The sequence below is a fragment of the Spermophilus citellus genome (assembly GCF_964194105.1).
Source record: "Spermophilus citellus genome assembly, chromosome: 14".
NCBI classification, from domain to species: Eukaryota; Metazoa; Chordata; class Mammalia; order Rodentia; family Sciuridae; genus Spermophilus; species Spermophilus citellus.
Window position 1 is genome coordinate 89,346,824 of NC_138194.1, and position 14,561 is coordinate 89,361,384.

General features: G+C 34.2%; 1 protein-coding gene across 2 annotated transcripts in view; it reads right to left on the reverse strand.

Annotated features, from left to right (window-relative positions):
• Window positions 1-8,546: 8,546 nt before the first annotated feature.
• TMEM65 (transmembrane protein 65) overlaps window positions 8,547-14,561 on the reverse strand; it is a 49,698-nt gene continuing 43,683 nt past the window's right edge. For both annotated transcript variants that reach the window (XM_081266875.1, XM_081266874.1), the window contains 2 exons: window positions 14,218-14,323; window positions 8,547-10,921 (listed from right to left, as the gene is read on the reverse strand). In XM_081266875.1, the coding sequence (XP_081123001.1) occupies window positions 10,811-10,921; window positions 14,218-14,323 (217 nt within the window). In that variant the 3' untranslated portion in view covers window positions 8,547-10,810. The remainder of the gene's footprint in view (window positions 10,922-14,217; window positions 14,324-14,561) is intronic.

A 14,561-nucleotide genomic window follows, 5' to 3' on the forward strand; every position in this document is an offset into this window, starting at 1 on the left:
GCACGCTTGCCTGGCATGTGCACGGTGCTGGGTTCGATCCTCAGCGCCACATACAAATAAAATAAAGATGTTGTGTCCACTGAAAAACTAAAAAAAAAAATATATTAAAAAGAAATTCTCTTTTTTAAAAAAAATAAAGTTTGCTAGCAACAAATTACCCTGGTTTTGTTTTTTTTAAAAAATAGCTTTATCTCGTCTTTTTGAAGGATGTTTTTGCTGGGTGCAGGTTCCTAGATTGACAGTTATTTTCTTTTAAGTACTTAAAACTTATTATTGTCATTTTGGTTCTCATTGTTTCTATGAGAGAAGAGCTACTATTGCTTTGAAAAAACACATCTTTTCCCCTCTCCTTGGTAGCTTTAAGACGTTTCATATTGAACTTTCCATTGGTTTATAAGACGTGCTTACTGTAATTCTATTTTTCTTTGTCCTTCTTATTTTTTGGAATTGGTCAAATGACTCATACCTCATCCTTTGAGATTCTAATTAATTAACTTCTAAAAGACTTTTGTGTTCACCTGCCTCCAAAGCTCTTGCCTCTTCCATTATTTTCTTCTCAGGCTACAGTGTGCTTTTTCTACTGAACCGATAACACACTAACCCTATCTTTTGCCAAAACCATTATTATATCCATCTAATGTGTTCTCAATTCCAGATACCATATTCAGCTATAGAATGCCCATTTAACTTTTATAAATTTATAATCAAAGTCTTTGTTTTATCCGTAATTCTCTCAAACATGTTAGTTATAGTTATTTTAGAGTTCTTGTCAATGTTTGAATCATGTGTAGGTCTATTTCTTGTCTATATTTTTCTATTAGATGTTAATCATGTGATCCTGTTGTTGGCATGCCTTAGAATCTTCAATTCATTTCCAGATGTTATATATATAAATGTTACAGAGTTCTGGTGACATCTTCCTCCAGAGAAGTTTATCCTTCCTCCTGTTAGTTTCATAAATTTAATTAAACCCAACCTGGCAAATCAAATCAGAGTTTCAAATCTTGGCAGAAGTTTCAGTCTACCTTTGATTTGTCTCTGGCCCCAAATTCCCTAGTAAAGATCACCTAAGTGTCTCCAGACCTCTCTTGCTAGGTCCTGAATCATGTTTGTTTTGTGAGGCTTTATGTTCTGTACTCCATCCTAAACACCTCCACAATTTTACAAAATTTTTCATGGGGAATAACATAGGCTTGAGGCTCCCCCATATCTTTACCAAAAACTCTCTTGGTTTCTGTCCCTTAGCAGCTAGCTTTACAAAATACAGAAGCAAAATTTCTAGCCTCCTGGCTGCAACGAGAATTGATTTTCCCTCAAGATAAATGCAGCCATAGAAGTCAGCTCAACTCTAAAATGTATGCTCCTCTTTGGTGATGTGCCTCATTGAATTTCTACTTCCTTTAAGCAGATGAGTTCTGTATTTTACTGAGCTTTTCTGCTAGGGGATGGTGGTAATGGATTTGACTATTGCTAGGCACTACTAACAGTTGGATTACCCATTCTTTCCCTGTCTGAATGGAAATCGTTATTGCATACTAGATATGTAGGGGCAGGTATTTTTTCATTTATAAGTCATCTAATACCAAGTGGTCACTTTAAGACTGAATAAAGAGAATGGTGCATTTCCAGAGGTAAATGCATTCACTGCATGGAAACTTGAACAGATAGGTGTCTTATCAGTGGGGGAAAGGTAAGGAATGAATACTTGGTAGCTAACATGGTACACTGTAATAGACACCTAATTATCACCCAAGATTCCTTTTTCCAGCTTTTGGCTATACACTTAGCCATACATAATGGAGGTATTGACTTTTTTTTTAGCTCAATGTGTTCATTGTCCGAAGTCTGACAGATACGTCCTGTGGCAATTTAAAAGTTGCTCCAAGCCCCTTTATCTTTCTTTGTGGTTTCTCCTTCCTGGGTATAATGTGGATGTGATGACTTGGGCTGAAGCAGCCATTATGAAGTGATTTTTGAGAAGAAAGCTATACATGATGAAGCAAGACAGGAATCTAGACTTCTGACCACTTTCTGGAGTCTAACACTTAGTCCAGCTCTGGATAAATGCTACAATTTTCCATGAGAAACAAGTTTCTATTTTGTTTCAGCCACTATTATTTGGGGGTCTCATTGCTTGCAATTAAATCTAAACTAATCAGGAAAGTTTAAGACAACAGTTCTCAAAGTACAGAGGTACGGTCTGCAGACTTCCAGTTTTTTGGTTGTTGTTTTTGTTTATGGGATTGGCAAAGTCAACACATTGTCTTAATGTACTAAGGTGGTATTACCTTTTCCACTAAGGACATGCCCACTGATGGCACAAAGCAACGATGGAGTTCAAGATCTGGTGGTGTCTGCCTGTGCTCCTAGCTACTCCAAAGGCTAGGGCAGAAGGATCCCTTGAGCCAGCAGTTGAAAGCTAGCCTGGGCAATATAGTAAGATCCCCAAGGAAAAAGGAAAAAGCAATGATGGATAAAAGCACCTGAGATTCCATTAAGACACCAGTAGCCACAGTGTTCTTCTTCATGGTCAGCTGGGAAATGTCATTGTCTTCCTTGCAGTTGAAGGGGAAAAGTTTTATTCAATGTTCTTAATAAGGCAGTGGATTTACTTCTTTTAAATCTTGACTCTTGAATATACTGTATGAATAAATGAGAAGTGTGCACAAAGTACTTCTGGGGATAACAAAGTATGGTTGCTGTCTTGAGGAAAAGCACTTGTGAGGCTGTTCTGAACTGTGAGACAAGCTAGGGTATTCAGACGTGGGTACCTGACAGGCATTTTCTCAAACATGAATAAAGCGAATGTCACTGTAAAGAAAACTAAGGGTATTTGCTCCCAATGATAAAATTTAAGCTTTCAACTGAAAAAAATCAGAATTTTGGAAAATGTGTACCTGCCATCTGATCTTGACAATGTCTCAATATTTAAAAGGCTTTTTGAAAATGAGATTGCCAGTCATATTAAACATGATTTAAAATTTTTATATTCTGAAGTATATTAATTTTGGGAAGATCTGCATACCCAGTGAATTGGTGATTCCAAATGTTACAAAAATCACAGAGAAAAAGTTACAAAGTACAAACAGAACAATGGATGTTAATGCAACTCAATGCAAAATTTCATGCATAGGGTCTCTGATTCTCCATGGCAACTAACCTTTTAGAAACTACAGAAATCCAGTCATACTAAAAAGCTATTAAAATATTCCTCCAGTTTACAACCACATATCTGTATGCAGCAGAATTTTCATTTACTCCAAACAAAACAACATATCAAACAGATCAAATGCAGAAACAGATATGGGAATCCAGCTGTCTTCTATTAAGGCAAACATTAAAGACATTAGCAAAAAATATAAAATAATGCTATTATTTTCACCAAATTATATTTCTGAAAAATAATTTTCATAAAATATTTGTTAACATGAAGTTGGCTTTTTTTATTTTTTAGTTCTTGATAGACCTTTATTTTATTTATTTATTTTTATATGGTGCTGAGGATCGAATCCAGTGCCTGACACATGCTATGCAAGCACTCTACCACTGAGCCACAACCCCAGCCCAACATGAAGTTGGTTTATTTTTAAATTAGTAAATGAATTTTTATAATTTGTCAGTTTTCATTTCTAATATAGTAAATATTTATATATCACTTAGACACAAAATTCCTTAGGTTTTTTTTAAAAAGTAAAGGAGTCTTGAGGCCAAAAAGCTAGAAAATCTTAGGCTTATGATTCTGGATTTGAGACATAATTGCAAAGCTGGTATTTCATGAGAACATGAGGAGAGAGAGCAGTAAAAGTACCATAAAGCCCAGAGTTGGGAAAATAATACCATGTTAAGAGAGAGAGGGAGACAGAAAGATTCTAGAAATTGTAGACAAATTCTTTCATATTAACCTTCAGGGAAAATGTTAGGACAGATTAAACAGAAAGTAAAGTGGAAACCATTAGATCCCAAAACAAGTTCACTAAGAATAAATCATGTCACACCAAGGAATATTTGTTTTCCTGCTAATTGGTTGAAAAAAATTATGAACATATTGTATTTCCCATTAAGCATTTGATTATCAGTTATAAAATAATCGTCTGGAGAACTAGTAGTAGATTAACCAATCTGCCTGAAGCAAAATGTGACCAAGTTCAGAAGTGGTATGCCGCAGTCTGGCTGGGCACGATTCAGGAGCCACTTGTCAAAAGAAACGAACTTTATTTTTAGAACCACACCGCCAAACAAAACAGCTCCTCAGGAAAAACCCTCAGAGCCCAAATGCCACCACTGGCTTCCCACAAGTCTCTCTCACACACACACAAGCCTCACCACCTCCCACAATCCTCCTGCTCTTGAGCCCGATTGGCTGGGTCATGTGGGCAGAGCCAAAGAAGTCCCCCAATGAGCATCACCGCAGAGGAGCCAATCAGCTAGATGTTGCTGGGGCCGCTGTGAGCCAATCATCAGCTGGCAGTCTGAAAGGGCAGGGAAACAGCTCAATGAGCATCTCCAATGAGCATCACCACAGAGGAGCCAATCAGCTAGATGTTGCTGGGGCCGCTGTGAGCCAATCATCAGCCGGCAGCTGGAAATTTGCTGGCAGCTGGAAGTTTGCTGGGGCCCCTTCGGCTGTGGCTCTCAACATCGGTACAGAGTATTACACAGGAAGCAGTACTACACAGGAAGCAGTACTTAGTACTGACTCAGAACAGGCTGAGAGTCAAGCCAGAATTTAAGTGTCTAGAAAGAAATCAGTGATTTGGATAGCAATGATCACTCATCAAACAGATAACCACTAAGCCATCTACCACATGCCAGGTGCTACATAGAGCATTAAACAGAGAGGCAAGCAAGAGAGATGTGTTAGTCAGCTTTTTGTCACTGTGACCCAGATACCTGACAAGAATAAGTTAGAGGAAGAAAAGCTTATTTTGGCTCATGGATTCAGAGATTGAGTCTGTGATCAGTTGGCTCCACTGTTCTAGCCCAAAGTGAGACAGAACTCCATGCAGAAGGGCTTGCAGAAGAGCCTTGCTCACCTCATGGCAGCAGGGAAGCAGAAAGAGGGGGAAGAAATCACAAGGAAGATACCTACTTCTAGGGCACCGCCACAGTGACCCACCTCCTCCAGCCTCACTCCACCTGCCTACATTACCACCCAGTCAGTCCATTCAAACTAGCATGGACTGGTTAGGTCACAACTCTCATAATCCATTTCACCTCTGAATATTCCTGCACTAACAAGAACTCTTGGGGGAACATCTCATATCCAAACCATAACAATAGAGGAGATGTCATCTTTTACAGGACTAACTCTCAAGCATAGTCAGGTCTTGTCCTCTTATAAAAATGCAGACTCTTTACCTGAGTTAATATGAAAGAAAGAACAATTAAAGCTGTTAATAATAGAAAAATGAACTAAATTAATTTAGATTTGTTCTCCCAAGTAGGGGTGAAGAAGAAAAATTACTTGATTCACATGCTTTTAAAATAACAGTATGGGACAAAAAAAGGCATTCTGATAACTATTCCCATAAGTCTATGGTTGAAAAGAAGAAAAAATAAGGAAGAGAAGAAACGCAAATGCGTGAAAGAGATGCAGAAGACTGAGACACTGCAGAGAACAGTGGTGCTGGGGGAACCGGCATTCGAGAAAGATAAAGCTGTGGTTCTAATTACAGTATCTCTTGAGTTCATTGGGTTGGCTTAACATCATCTTTTAAACCCCATTTATGGCTAACATCTATATAAGTGCTTTATAAATGAAAAAACCTATATAAATGCTTAGTTTTCATATTATTAGCAAAAGCCAAGTCTTTACTGAATTTCACAATTCTCATAGAAAATTATTTGATCCTTCTGTGTTTGAGAATTTTCTTCATCTTCTCCCAAAAGGAGTTCCTTTAAGTCTTCAGTCTTCAACCTCTATTTCATTTACTTAAACAATTTAATTTCTCAAAGGCCTACTTTAGCTTCTCAGTCTTCATGCTCAGAAAAAGGTTTGCTCAAACTCTTTTATTTATAAACTTAGGTAAACATATCAATGGCATTCATAGTTTGATGTCATAAAATTTCATTTGAATATCAGTTCAAAACACCACGTGTTTCATATAATTGTGAGCCAGACTGGAAAATCAGGGAATCCCAAATTCTGACACTTCAAAACTAAAATGGTACATGTCTCTGAATTACTACTCCATTTCTAAAAGTTAGAGAAGAAAAAACTAATTTCAGTGTTAGTTAGAACTCATACACCAAAAGCATTTATTGCTTTGGTAAAAACAAATGGTCTGTTGGGTTTCACAAAACGAACCCTCTGGATTTTGCTGATGAATATCCACTGACTTTTTGAATTTCAATGTCACTTCTTCAAGCTTCTGGACTATTTTCTTCTTCTATCAGTAAATATCTAACAAGTATTAATCTTAACATTTAAGTATTAATCTTTAGACTTAATTCAGACATTAGCAATAAGAAACAAACAAGTAAACATTTAACAAAGCATTCCAAAGTGAAATATATTCACATGTATGAGATTTTCTTAATACCAGTCTTACAGAACTTAGCAGGATTCCTTCTCTCCACAGGTATCTGTATCATTTATGTTCTTACTTTTTTCAGGCTTTCCCTGACCACTCCCAGTTATGACCACTGCCACCCTCTACCCACCTTGTTTCATTCATCGCCATAGAACTCCCCATACACTCCTAAGTGTATGTTTGCTTTTCTTTGTCCTCTTGCCCTTCCAATGCATTCCATAAAACCAATTTCATGATGATAGAGATATTAGTGCCTTGGGCTATTCCTAACATACAGTATGCATTCAAAATCACAGAACCTGCTAAAGGAATCTTGAGATTATAAATACGATTTCCCTAGGTCATCAATGAGAAGATGACCCTTGAATATGGAGACAATAAGAAACCTAAATAGAGAATGTATTCGATAAAGTCCTTGAAACTGACATCCCTTTAATATAGTAGTTAAGAACACAGACTTTACACATAGACAAAGCTGAATTCCAATCTGCTTGTAATAGTGACATCATTAGGAAAATAACCTCGCTATGCCTCATTTACTCATTATAATATAGGGATAGTAATAGCACCAACAATGTTGTTGTTATGGTGATTAAATGCGGTAACATGTGAAATACTTAAGTATACAGCAACAAATAAGTGTTTAATAAAAGGGAGCTCATACTGTTGTAAATATCATTACCATCATCCCACATAGGTTCCATAGCCTATTTTCTAATACTTCCCAATTAATTTATGGTTAAGACTGCTATCTACTTTCTAAGTTCATGCAACTGAAAAAGAAGCAGACTGGAGAAATAAAACAGCTGCCAAAAGCAAGAGAAAAAAAAAAGCAGGAAAGATGGAAAAACATAAAAACTAGATTCCCAAGGTAATAATACATTACAGCACAATAATTACATCCGTGAAGAAGATGACAAGCCACTAAGAAAAAAGTTGTATTATCTTTAATATACTGTTTTCAGATGAGAAGAATATGTAATTTTAAAATGAGGGGCTGGAGGTGTAGCTCAGTGATAAGAGTGCTTGCCTACATGAGAGAGGCCCACAGTATAATCCTCAGCACTGAAGAAAAATAATTTTAAATTAATCAGGTTTACTTCCAAGTAGTTTATATGATCTTTTGATGTAAAGTATAAACTTCCATTGTCTTCAAAATTTACCTTCTAGAGAAAAAGAATAAAATAAACCAGGCATTATTAAATAAATGGTTTGGATATCTCTGTAGTAAACACCCAAACAGTGTGATTTATCCAACCTCTTTTGCAACTTTTTTATGGGATCACTCTTCTCTTATACTCTGTAAGGAGATAATGTCAATTATGGATATCAGAGGTGGTCATCAGCAGTTCCATTTACTGTCTCAGTGATGTTATTCCCACCTTGTAACAAATCTGCATTTATTAATCAATTCCCTTTAGTGACAGAATTACCAAGGCTCTCTAAGATTAGAAAGAAAATCAAATTTTAAAATCAAACCACATTCCAAATTTCTTAAAAGATATTTTTTTGTTCAATTCCTTTGTAAAAACATTGGTCACCATTTAACATACAGTGCAACAAAATGCACTCAGTTTACATGCATCAACAAGTCAATAAATCATAATACAGGGACAACATGAATTTCAAGCAGACAATACTGAAGCAGGTCATGTTGCATTAACCACAGCTCTAGTGTTCCTAATAGAGAAACAGTTAACACAAGAGAAACAAAGAGTTCCAGTTTCAATCTGAAATAGGATTCTTTGTGGCAAGTAACAAAATAAGGATCACATGGAGTTATTACTTTAAAGAGAACCATTTCTCAGAAATCACTTTGTGCAAAGCACTGCCTTAAAGCAGAATAAGTCCTTGAAAAAAAATGTATACCTTCAGTTACGTCAAAAGGGTTTCATTTTTTGAAAATCATTTACCTGAATGATTCAAACTTTTATTGTGACTATAAATTAAAACATCTTAAAATGTGAAGGTTATATTCCATGTTTTGATCACTTAAATAATTTTGAATTTTAATTTAATTAAATTTAGAGATTCCATTATTAACTAAATTAATGACAGGGCTGGATTATTTTCAAGAGCAAAAAAAAAAAAAAAGGAAATCAATAATCAAAAGTCCTTTCTAAACTGAGCGCGGTGGTGCACATCTGTAATCCTAATGGCTCGGGAGGATGAGGCAGAAGGACCGAAAGTTCAAAGCCAGCTTCAGCAAAAGCAAGGTGTTAAGAAACTCAGTGAGACCTTGTCTTGAAATAAAATACAAAATAGGGCTGGGGATGTGGCTCAGGGCCAAGTGCCCCTGAGTTCAATCCCCAGTTACAAAAAAAGCCCTTTCTAAACTTATAGGTCTATTTTCTGGAGATGAGATTTGATTAATAAAAAGAAAAGCCAAGTACCATAATAAAATACTTAAAAAAAAAAACAGGACAGCAATCAATATATAATTTAGGGACAAAAGCACTTATATGTTTATCAAAAAAATTAAATAAGCACTCTAATCCTAGCAAACTAAAATTTTTTAAAAAATTATTTTTGGTGTCCATGTGAGATACAATATTATATCCTTAAGATAATTCTCTTCAAGATATCAGGTTGTAAAATCTGAATTTGATCAAATGAGAATGTCATGTTACTTGGCCTAAGAATTTTATATATTTATTTTTATGTTACATATTTTCCTTCTTCCCTCAAAATCTATGATTAATAGATATCAGCACTAAATTACTGTGAAGTACAGAGAAGAGAATTTATGACAAATTTTCTGGTGGAAAAAAAAATCTCCCTGAAAATGAGAGCTCAAAATAATTATGTGCAAATGAAACTTCAAAATAAGATTCCTAAATATAGCCATCCTACAAGTTTGTCTTTTGCATCTATTTAACAACATAATTTCAAAACCAGAATAGTAAATTTTAATTTTTTTCTTCCATGATGTATTTAATTATTCTGTTACAAATAAGAGTAATTTTTAGCACAAGTAACAAGCTATATGCTAAAAAATTTAACAGTTCAAAAATTAAAATTTAGGATTCAGACACAGGTATACTTAGGTCAGATATATAAGAGTGAAAATAAGCGATTTTAACCAAGTATATGCTTTAAATGCCACAAAAGAAAAAGAAACACTAAAAATGGGAGAAAGGATTTTACCTCATGTAACTTGACTAGACTACATAACAAAAACAAAATATAAAATATTCAGTTTTCACTTCAAAAGAAATTATCCAGAAATAAAACTCACTACACAAAATATAACAAGGTTAGGATTATAAGGATGGGGTATTCAGATGAGAAGATACTACTTTGTGGGGGATGGAAATCCTTCCTAAGCAATAATTTGTATCTCATTAAACTTCCAAACATAAACTTCACACTTATACCACAAACTTTTCTATTTTCTACTTCTCTAAAAAAAAGAAATTTTAGCTTCTTAATTTCCAAGTATCATGTCAAATTCCTTAGTTCACCTGATTCCACAATCTCTAATTTAAAAGACTGTAAAATAATAATTTTCTGCCCCTAAAGAGTCTGAACCTGTGATGTAATTATTCACAATAAAGAAATTAAAGGTAAAAAAAAAAAACATAAATAAGTACACTTGTTAGCATCTATGTTTTTTTAAAGAGGGAGACTGTAATTGCTCTGTTTAACCCCTGGCTCTTAAGACAGTATGGTCAGAAAATTAAAATGAATAATATATACTTAAAACCTGTATTTATTTTGAATAGATGTGAGAGTTAAGAAAATGACTGAAATTATATATTGTAAATGTTTACTGTGAAAGAGTACAAAATTGATTTGCCAAAAAGAGTAAAAAAATTTTTAACTGATATTAAACATCTTAAATAATTTGGGAAAATACCCTTAGGTTGAAGTGCAACTATCAAGAAACAACAGCGCAAAAAAAAAAAAAAAAAAATGCTTTCATGCATGTATACATGTTAAGTAACAAATAAGCAAACCCCAAGTCAGTACAGTACATCAACAACTGAGACTTAAATAATATTTTGATATACAAAGAAAGAGAAGGAAAAGATAAAATTGTTGACAGCCATTGATGAAAAAAAGCATCTCAACAATTTACACAAAATGATACTAAAGAGTTTCTTTTAAAAAGATGTCTTAAGAAGACCAAGCCACAATAAGTTAGTGTTTTCCATAACACATGCTGAATTATTTGATCCCATATCTATACACTGTTACTGTCTTAATTCCTAAATGTTGTGACAGCATATATTTAATAACTGAGGTACATTAGTTTACATCTTTTTATAGGTACTCTAAGAGGATGAATTTTCCATTTCCAGTTTTTCATCATCTTCACCTCCTCCAAAGAAAATCAAAGGAAACATTCCTAGAATGCAGCCAATAGTCACCCCAACAGCTTTGCCCTAAGGAAACACAAAAGAACATTCGAAAGTTACTATATCCCTGAAAGAGGTATCCTTGCTTAAGTATCTATTACAATAGACAATTACCATGTACTAAAATATTTAACTTGATCAGTTGATCATAGTAATTTAAATATTTTTTAAAAAGCTACAAAAATATCCCAGAACAGGTCAATTTAAAGTTTGAAGCAGGGCTGGAAATGTGGCTCTGGTAGAATGTTGCCCTATCATGCACCAGGTCCTGGATTCAATCCCAGTACAGCAAATAAATATGTACATAAATAAATAAATAAATAAAAATTTAAAAACAAAGATCAAAGTAACCAGGAAAATCATCTTAATCATCTTAAAAACATCATCAAAGAAATATTCACACTGACAACACTTTTTAAAAATTGTACATATAAAGGTCAGAAAATAGGAAGGTAGGATAAAAACTCGTAACAACTACTCTCAAAATATTTGGATTTGCTGTATCTTGTATATATTTCTTTTTTACATTTATTCCCATGTATACACAATTACTTATAGAAAAAATAATTGTGTAAACATTGCTTTATTCTCTGCTTCATTTCACACTCTAGAGCAACCCCTGTTACAATAAACTTTCCAAACTGTTACATACATTTAATATGCAGATTTCTAAATGCCACTTAATTGATGGTCTATAATCTCCTTAAAGCTTTCCTTCCCATAAAAAAATTCTTTAAACTGTTTTTCACCATTACAAGTGATCAGCAATAAATGTCTGTTTTTACTTCTTTCCAATAATTCATTTAAAAATCAAATATGAACATTTGTGCATCTTCAAGGCTACAGTCATGCTGTCTACCCTGGACAAAACTACATATACATTCAGTATATATATATATCAATTTCATTATATGTGTATGTTTATATATACATAATTTTTCTGCAATCTCACCTACATTATGAAAATTTTAAGTTGTTTGCTTCCATATATCATTTTTAAAATTTGCATTTCTATGATGACTGTCAAGTTTAAACATTTTTTAATTAAGTTTGAGTTCTCCATACAAGCACTGAAAATCTACTATGTGTCAGACTCCATCCTGGGTATACCAAGGAGATGGGGCCTGGCCAGAGGTAGTCTTTCTTTCTTTTCCAGAAACTTCCATTAGGTATACAAAGGAAGACAAAATATGTCCTGTCAAACACTATAGATGTTATGATATTTTCATAATCTACAGTCCTGAATAAAATGTCTTCTTCTATTAGAACCTATATTTTTTCTAATAAATTTTAATAGTAGACATTATTTCAACAAGAGCTTGTATAACATTTTTTTCAACTTTTGCTATTTTGGGTTTTTTTTATTGGTGGTGGTGGTGGTAATAGTTGTATGCCTATGCTTTATATTAATAGTCAAATCTGTCATTTTCATTATTTCAAAATTTTAAAAGGTATAACTCCTTCAAAGTTTTAGAAAGACAAAATTTAAAAGTTTAATCCTTAATTCTTATTTGACTTCAACATCTGTATTCACTGATATATCTTTAGAGTCTATATTAGGTTATAAGACTCCCTCCTGCCAGCAGATTCATTTCTCTCCCCCTTGCTGATTCTGAAGAAGACAGCTGCAATGCTGTGAAAGGGTCTATGGAGAGGGCCATAGGCCACGGGACTCTAGGAGACGTGGCTGTCCTCTGGCCAAAAGACAGCCAGAAGTTGGGACCTTTACAGCACAAGGAAATTAATTTTGCCAAAGAACTGTGAGAACTTGAAAGTGCATCATTTCCAGCTGAGCCTCCAGGCAACAACCAAGTCCTGGCTGCACAATAACTGCAGCATTCTAGGGGACCCAGCTGAGCTGTGCCTGATCTCCTGACCCAAGAAAGTGAGAGGTAGTAAATACGTGTTGTTATAAGCTGCCAAATTCAGGGTAATTTTTTATATATGAATACATGGGCATAAATAGGAGCCTGAGAGTTTGCATTTCTAACAAGTTCCCACATAAAGTTGATCTTGTAGATCTTGGCACCATCCTTTGACAACCACTGACCTATAAAATCTTACTATTTCTTAAGGTTTTATCTCTCACCTAACTTTTCAGTGGGTCTCCATGACTTTCCTATTTAATACTCTAATCTGACTCTATTGTAGCACTCCCAATACTTTTGTTTTTAATTCTCATTATGTTTATGAATTTCTAATATACTAAAAAAATTATCATGTCTTTTTATTGTCTTGTCTCCTCTTTTGCTGGAACACAAGAGCTACCAGAAAGAAAGAAAGAAAAAAAAAACTCTTATTAACTGATGTATTCAAAACTCCGATATCTGTACCTGGTGCATAGTAGGTGAACAATAAATATTTGCTAAGTGAGTGCGATGATGACACCTATCATGTCTAATTCACACCTCTCTAACTCTTACCTTTAACCCTAACCCTAATAAGTATCACCATTTGAATATCCTGCTAGCATCTTATACTCAATAAGTCAAAAGCAGAATTCTTCATCTTCCCTTCCCATCTTGCTCTTCCTCCTTTTCCTGACTTAAATATGAAGGAAGTTGGATGCTACCAGTTAAGTCTTCACTGGCTGACTATCACCGTGTGTGAGGTATAAGCTCCTTAGCAGGGCATATACTGTGCCTTTCCTGTCTGGTTCATGCTTACTTCTCCAGTGCTGTTTTTGAATACAACTCTATCCGCAACTACTACATAGTACAGTCACAAAATTCCTAATTTTCTGTATTTCTCTGAATATTCCCTTTTTCTTTATCATACCTTTTATTTGCTAGACATTATACTCAGAACTCAACTGTTTTATCTAGTAAATGTCTCATTGATAACTCAAAAATAGCTTAAAATCAAGAATTACCAAGAAATCTCCCTACCAAAAAACAATCCCCCCAAAAATGTTATTTCTCCTTCTTGTGCTATTGTTATACCTTGTGCATAATTCTATTACTGCATATGTCATACTAAATGATAATTTTTCTACATGTCTTTCTACCTAAATGAGTGTCTTAAGGATAACTATAGTTAAGTATTCATTTTACATTCTCCAATCCCTGGCACATAACAGATACTACTCCTTAGGATTAATAAGGAATTATATAAAGATTTTTTTTAAAAAATCAAGTCTACTTATAAAAAATAAGGAGCCAATACACAAATACTTATTTTTATAAAGACTTCCAAGGCCTGTATAATTTTTGTTAACTGACTTTACTCAAATCAATTTTAGTCTCAGAGTTTTCAAGATACTAAACTTAGTGTCATTCTTTGTCTACCCAAATTCATTGTCATAGATCATATAAATTACTTACCAAATGTGTACTAATACGTGTTTGCCACATGTCAACTTGCTTTGGTGTGAGGTCAGGAATTGACAGGCCTAACCTAGAAGCCAAAGCTTCAACATAGCCTGCAAGTCTTTAAAAAAACAAGATAAGAGAACAGAAAATGAGTTTTTAAAAAGACATGCAAGTGTCCTCATATAATAAAACAATAATTATTGCAAAAAGAAATAAGATAATTTTACATATGTACCTGGCACTACAGAAATGGCAAAACGGTTCTTGAAACTTTTATTTTTAGCATATATAAATATACCCAGTTTAGGAATATTTTCATATTAACATGTTTCATAGGTAAACTCACTCAAAGCAAT